The 7,209-nt window shown below is 35.6% G+C and overlaps 1 protein-coding gene across 1 annotated transcript; it reads right to left on the reverse strand.

Annotated features, from left to right (window-relative positions):
- Positions 1 to 805: 805 nt before the first annotated feature.
- On the reverse strand, positions 806 to 6,778 carry ndufa9a (NADH:ubiquinone oxidoreductase subunit A9a). Its single transcript, XM_084397725.1, has 11 exons — positions 6,691 to 6,778; positions 5,437 to 5,607; positions 5,237 to 5,334; positions 5,051 to 5,142; positions 4,417 to 4,558; positions 3,660 to 3,762; positions 2,644 to 2,714; positions 1,786 to 1,862; positions 1,567 to 1,662; positions 1,158 to 1,224; positions 806 to 1,075 (listed from the first exon to the last, which is right to left on the reverse strand). The coding sequence occupies exons 1-11, from the start codon at positions 6,743 to 6,745 to the stop codon at positions 905 to 907; spliced, it is 1,143 nt and encodes a 380-aa protein (XP_084253851.1). The 5' UTR covers positions 6,746 to 6,778; the 3' UTR covers positions 806 to 904.
- Positions 6,779 to 7,209: the final 431 nt, after the last annotated feature.

The following is a 7,209-nucleotide window of genomic DNA, read 5'->3' on the forward strand; positions in this document are numbered from 1 at the left end:
ACACCTCTGATAGGTAATGGGAGTGGTTAATGTTATCACTGACTTTATCAGAAGCATGAAGTCAAAGTTCTTGCAGAGACACTGGGTTAGTGTCTGACATATATAGGGAGTTATATATCCTCACCAAGGCACCAACAAAACAAATTTGTGTTAAAAGTATAAGAAAAAAGTAACTGAAATGTTAGGATAATTGAAAATAATTATTTTAAAATGTTTATTCCTGTGATCATGCAAAGCTGAATTTACAGCATCATTACTCCAGTCTTCAGTGTCACATGATCCTTCAGAAATCATTCTAATATTGCTGATCAAGAAACATTTCTTAATAATGTTCGCAACAGTTGTGCTGCTTAATATTTTTGTGGAAACTGATACATTTCAAGAGAACAGCATTTATTTAAAATAGAAATTATTTTCAACAGTTTAAGTCTTTACTGTCAGTTTTGATCATTTTAATGATGGAAAAAAGAATTAATTTCTTTAGTCTAAAATATTTTTAAAATAATTTAAAAATAAAAAAATGTGTGGGTGAGCAAAACAATAAAACAAAACTTCACCTATGATCTAGTACGATCTTCACCTAAGAATGACGTAAGCTAACATCAGTCAAGTGATCAATGTTAATTTCTATTTAAGTAAATCACCTACAATATTTAAAAAACATTGAATATTTAGTAAACAACATTTTTCATAAAAAAAAAAAAAAAATTATAATCACATCCCTCCCATCTGTAATGTGTTCTGCGTCAGGCAAATATACGTAAATGCATCTCACTCCCCTCAAGAAAAAAACATGAGCCAAAGCTATAGGTTGTATATCTTTATTTATGTACAGAAAAAGTCAAACTAGACAAAGTGAGGACCAGCAGAGAGCTGACTGGACACAGGATCGACCACCGCATGCTTAAAAGCTGACTGTTTTGGCGGGCTTGGTGTCTCCGAGCTCAGCATCCAGATAACGGTAACGGCGATGGCGACGCAAGGTTTCGATGGCCTTCTGCTCGATGGAGGAAGGTGTGATGCCCAAGTCTTCCAGTCCTGGGAGGTCGGAGCACTTCATGTCCGTTGTGTGGAACTGCAAATGAGGGTTTAGATTACTTGGTAAGTTCTTCATAGTAAACTAAATATATTATGTTGTAATGCTCTGACACACATACCCGGTCGACTTTATCACGGGTTGTCCAGGGCTCGAAAGGGTTCATCTCAAAAAAGCTTGCGATGAGGCTAAAACCAGAGAACACAAAGTGAATATGAGGCTGCCGAAGTAAACCTCTGTAAAGGTTAAAGGGATCACTCAAAAGCACACAAATATAGTAAGCAGACACTGTTTATATGTGAATAAAAAAGGGATTAAACCACTTGATTTCTTTTACAATCTGTTTATGAACATTTTTAAGCGTCAGAGTTTTGGGTGATTAAAACTTTCAATGGAGAGACATTTGTGCTCTGAAGTCTTATGGGTTTGGAATGACATGAGGGTGAGTAATTGTTGCCAGAATTTTCATTTTCGAGTGAACTATCCCTTTAAGAATAGTAATATGTAATGATTTTTTATGAGATGCTTACTGATAAAGAGGGCGAGGCATGGGATAAGCCAAAAATGGCCTGTGTGCCAGTGCGTACACATACTCTACCAAGTCATGAAGTAGATACCGGTTGGGCCTGTGAAGCAAGAGATTCAAGTTTTCAGACGCAATAAATCATATGAAATGCATTATGCAGGAAATGCATAATTTCTTTTGAAAAATTAGAAGGCAGTGAAGGAGAAATGGGGCTGTTTCTTACCCAACTAATGCATACGTTTTCCCATTAGCATCGAGGTCTTTCACTGCATTGACAATGGCTTTGGCCACATCCACCACCTTTAAAAAGTAAACAAGGGTAAAATATTTAATCTTTAATCTCAAATAACAAGAGATCATGTAAATTTAAGGGCTACTTTAAAGGTTCCTAATTTTGTTTTGAAGGTCAGGTTTACATGCATTCAAGTTCGAAAAACTCTTTAATTTTCTCATAATATATATTGCAGCATCACCTCTTTTCTCACAGTGTCTAAAATATTTAGAAAAACGATTCGGTCTCTCTAAACTCCTCCTTTTTGAGAGCCTGCTCTGCTCTGATTGGTCAGATGGCCGGCCCAGTCCGTTTTGATTGGTTCAGACACTACCATATCTGAATTTCGACAGCAATACGAACAGTAATGATGCCATCGGTTTTACCATATCAATTTGAGTCCTCATACCTTGGAAGTGGATGCAAAGTGGATTTGCTTTCGCAGCGCAGAAAACAACATCATGACGACAACAACAAACCAAACTTCCATGCCTACAACTACAGTGTTTGAGTGCGAGTCAAAACAGACGTTGTTCAAGGGCAGCCAATGAAGGTCATAGGCTGGCATCATACAAATTTGTTACAAACCTGCGTAGGTTTGTGCAGGAAGTAAGACTGGAATACGCCTCATTTCAGGCAGTTCAGAATCGGTTCTTTCTTTTTGGAGACAATAACTTTGTGCAAAAACTTTGCAGACTTTTCACATTCACAAACAGCTATATTACACACTACATGAAAGGTAATATCTGAAAAGGCATAATAGGTGCACTTTAAATAAGATGTGTTCTTGTGTTCAAGTTTGATACTTACATGAACAGGCTGCTTGACTGTCTTCTTGCCCATTCCAATTAGAGGTACAGCTTTACCAAACCAACGCATGTCTAAACAGACAATTACAGGAAATATTATGGATTCAACAAAACAAGGTTGGGTTGGGTACAAATGTGCTATTTGTATTTGGCAGAAAATAGAATGTCTGGTTTGGAACAAAATGAGGGTGAATTAAAAGCCAAGTTTCTAAATATTCACCAACAGCTGACGGAAATGGTAATTATCGAATTATCGAAGCAAGAACTTTAACTCAACGTCGATACTTCAACTGTTTTTGTAGAGAACAAGAGTTTTAACACAAATAAATGTGATCACATGACAGAACTACAAATGCATCTGTATGTTGCTTCCATTTAATCGCTGTTTCTCTGTAATGTTCAAGAGTGGATTAAATCTAATCAAACTTTAAATACAGTGGAATCTAAATTCAGAAAAACATTATTTATATGGTCTCATGACCTTCCCATTGTATATTACAATCAAAAGTATTTTCCGTGAATTTTTTCTCAGCAGGGATTAAAATTTTGTCAATTTAAGTTGCAAATTAAAATGTTTTACACATTTTGTGCTGAAGATGAAAAAAGTAAAACTGCATTCTGAATTCATTTAAACTATCTCACTACTTTCTCCATTCCACAAAAATTTGGTGATATCTGGGAATGCGAAAAATGCAGAATTTGCAAAATACACAAAATTATGCATGGAAATGGCTCAAGGGTAGAATGTTTTTATTTTTGATAAAAAAAAATGTATAGGATGCCATTACACTTTTATTAGTAAAATGCCAATTGGATGGAAACAGACTGGGGAAAGCAAATTGTGCTAACTTTTTTTAAAACTTATATTCAGTTTATTGATAACAGAGCTTTGCAAAATAACAGAACTCTCATTTTTGGGTGAACTGTCTCTTTCAGACAGATCTACCACATAAAATGAAGGCAAATATTAAATTGTTCCAATCAGTAACCGTTTTCAGGGTGCAGTCAGATACCTACTAGCAAAGTGGTTCAAGAATCTATCTTCTCTTCCGAAGCACTCCGAGGGTTTCATAATGACGGCATCAGGGAACTCTTCCCGCACCGCTGCCTCTCCTACAGCCTGCAAGAGTACAACTCATTACAACCAGTTATGACACAAGAACAGTGCAATCATCATACTTTATCATTCAATCATGCTTTAAATTTGTAGAATGCATTACTATTGACTTCAGAAAGGTTTATCTACATTAGGAGCAGCCTAAATAGCATTATGGTTATTGCTTAAGGTGATTTTCAGCATAGGTTTTGTCAGTGGAGAAACGAAAAAGTTTTTTGATATTTTCTTTCTTTAGAGTATTATGATGTAGTAAGGAATCGAGCACAGTAACAATCAATAATATGCATTAAGAAAGTAATTTATTTTTTAAGTTTTTAAAGGGATACTTCCCTGACAAATTGGGCTGATAATAAAACTCGGCTGCCTATGTAGTAGAACGGTGAATTATGATTATTTTTTAATTAGTGCTACCTGACTAGAGAAAACAGAAAAAAATGCTAATGTCTTCCCTTTTACCAAATAGGTAGGAAAACGTCAATAACCATAATGCACAGGGCACTGCTGGATAGTAATTGATTACATGTAATAAAATAAATGTAACATAGTTCATATGCATTTACTACCGACATGATAACAATACAAAGCGGGATGAAAATCGTTGAAGTTCCACTTAAACTCTATGCACATAGAGTTTTTGAATAGGGATGTTACCGTTACCTTATTCCTTAGATACTTAGAGGGGCTGCGGATATCTGCATTAAGGTGGGACATATGGATAAATTTTTTAATTCCGGCTTCACGAGCTGCCCTCGCGATCTGCTGGGGGATGGAGACGAAGATATCTTCAAACTTGTAGTTCCTGTAACATGTTTTACAGAAACAAACTATATAAATATATCTGTAGAACACGTCGAGGTATCTAAGGTAGAATTTCGTTTAGCTTAGGCAGAATTTAATTTCATAAAATGGCTAAGAAAAACTCTGTAAACTGTAAAAAGAGAAGCTTTAGAGGCTCCCTGCCGTTTTTCATCAAAATAAAAGTTTCATGGTTTAACATTTGAGAATAAAAAACATTTGAAGACCATAAATATTAATATTGTAATTTTACAGTTGTAAAGTAATTTTTTTACAGTGAAATATTAAAACTGATATAAATATTAATTTGATATAATTTTTATAGTGTTGCAGTAATATTTTATTATTAGCATATAGACACATTGATATATAATCAAAACATTTTGGCCAAATTGTACAGCCCTACAAACCTGGAATTTTTAAGTCACAATCACAATATTTGCAAAAATTGCAATTAGATTTTCCCGCCAAATCGCACAGCCTTATTTTCCAGTACCTGGTCTCCCACTCTCTTCCCACAAGGTTGATCACCACGTTGGAGTGAGCGATCGCTCTTTTGATCGATTCCTTATCTCTTGCATCCCATTCCTGTAAAAGAGTCAATTTTATCAGCTTAGCCCACTTTCATTAGAAAGAAAACTCTTCCTCTAGAAATAACCCACATGGTTATGGGTGTACTCACCATAAAGATGATCTGGCCGAGATCACCCATAGGTCTGAGGTACATAAGATCGTACTGGTCACATCGGTGAGGAATCACGACCTGGGAGCCCATACGTCCTAAAACAAACCCCAACAACATTTCAAACGAATGAAACGGCAAATGCTTGTAAGTGACTGAGGTTCATTCCGGCTTTTACGATGAGCGATATGTGGACTCACCGAGTCGGTTGACAACATATCTCCCAAGGAATCCAGTGGCTCCAAACACTGTCGCAGCTACTCCACTGGAGGACGAGCGGCCTCCTTTTCCTTTCGGCACCACGGCATGATGGATCTTCCTGTGCTGAACAGTCACAGGCCCAGCCGCCAGCAACACTGGAGAACAGGTGCCTGACGAACAGAGGAAATAAACCATGTGAAAACAAATGTCTATTAAAATAATATAGACATAAAATGTTTATTGAAATAATTCAAATACACAGATGAAACCCTATAACCCTATAATGTGTACTGTATAACATATACATTATCAACATGATCAAAACTTTGCTGGAAAACCTGTTGTAAGCAATCTACTACATGTAGTATGATATATACATGATGATACATACACAAGTAGTATGCTATAGTATAGCATTTATATCACTTACATTACAAGAATTCATCTTACTTTTTGTCAGTATAAATGTATCAGACTGCATATCTTTGCTTAGTTTTTGTTTTTTTCGCTCCTGAAGTATGAGCTCCACATTTCTCCAATATCATACTATATGGGCAACAAAGGCCTGATGTATCAAATATGATACAAAACATAAAAAAATGGAAGATTTTTAAAATATATTTTGTCTACAGGTTCAATAAACTGTTCTGTTTAAATGTATATATATATATATATATATATATATATATATATATATATATATTACATATAACATACATGATTTTTATAAACAGGGTTAAATGTGATAGATAAAGGGCAGTACGACTTGATGCTTCAGAATAACAATATAGCATAAAAATATAGCATTTTAAATGTTGCAGAAAGTATAAAATTATAGAAAATAATAAAAGACTCATTTCGGGCATCTTATGTGCGCCTGTGATGTAAATAAACACCATCTAAGTAGGGAGCTCACTATGTTTTGAGACCTACTCTCGGATTATGCTACACTGCACCCTGTATGCGACAACAGCATTAAGATAAAAATGATCAAATTAAAGTCCTGCAATAAAACGACTCTTTTTTATAGTTTTAAATGACACAGTAGCACATTTATACGGTATACTGCATCTGTTCTAGTGCACAAACGAGGCCTGATGTCTTCAGCCGGGGTCACAAAACACAAGAAAAAAGATTTCCTTTAAACATGATCTAATCGCTATATTATTCGTCCTGTTAATAGCCTCAGCTATAACAGTGTTTCTATACAGTCCCACTCTCTGTATGGTAAAGTAATCTAACGGTGAGCTCACCTGAAAGCTTGGGAAGGACACCGGCAGGACGGCAAAGCAGAGTGACAGCCGCCATGATTCTGGACGTCAGCGCGGAGGACGGAAGCTGAGGAGGGTCAAACGCAAACCGAAAAACTCGCATTTTGGGGATAAGTACGGTAAGAACATGTAGAAAGCATTTTATTTTCCTTTATCATTTTAAGTATGTTATAGAAGCAAAAACTAAGCTATAAATATATTAAAACAGGAAAACAGAAAAGTTCGGACGCTAATATAAAGGATTCTTCCCACATTTGTAGGTTTGGCATTACGTTGTTTACCTTAGAGGTAACGTTAAACCTGTATAGATTTGTTTTTACTTATTTTGTTTAAACATTTTATAGCTTAACTCTGTATAAATGCCTTGTCTATAATACATAATTGTGTGGTGACGATAAGAATCCATATATGGGCAGAGGTGGACAAAGTACACAACTTCTTACTTGAGTGAAAGTACAGACACTACTGGTCAAATATTACTCTGTTACAAGTAAAAGTTGT

Source organism: Rutilus rutilus (assembly GCF_951802725.1).
Source record: "Rutilus rutilus genome assembly, chromosome: 23".
NCBI classification, from domain to species: Eukaryota; Metazoa; Chordata; class Actinopteri; order Cypriniformes; family Leuciscidae; genus Rutilus; species Rutilus rutilus.

What these genes read in the sequence shown, in the direction of transcription:
- ndufa9a (XM_084397725.1), bottom strand. Translation starts at nt 6,745, where the DNA reads ATGGCGGCTGTCACTCTGCTTTGCCGTCCTGCCGGTGTCCTTCCCAAG. An exon ending in ATATGTTGTCAACCGACTCG is followed by an intron (nt 5,335 to 5,436) that starts GTGAGTCCACAT and finishes GGTTTGTTTTAG; the next exon opens with GACGTATGGGCTCCCAGGTC. An exon ending in ATGCCTCGCCCTCTTTATCA is followed by an intron (nt 1,225 to 1,566) that starts GTAAGCATCTCA and finishes CTCTGGTTTTAG; the next exon opens with CCTCATCGCAAGCTTTTTTG.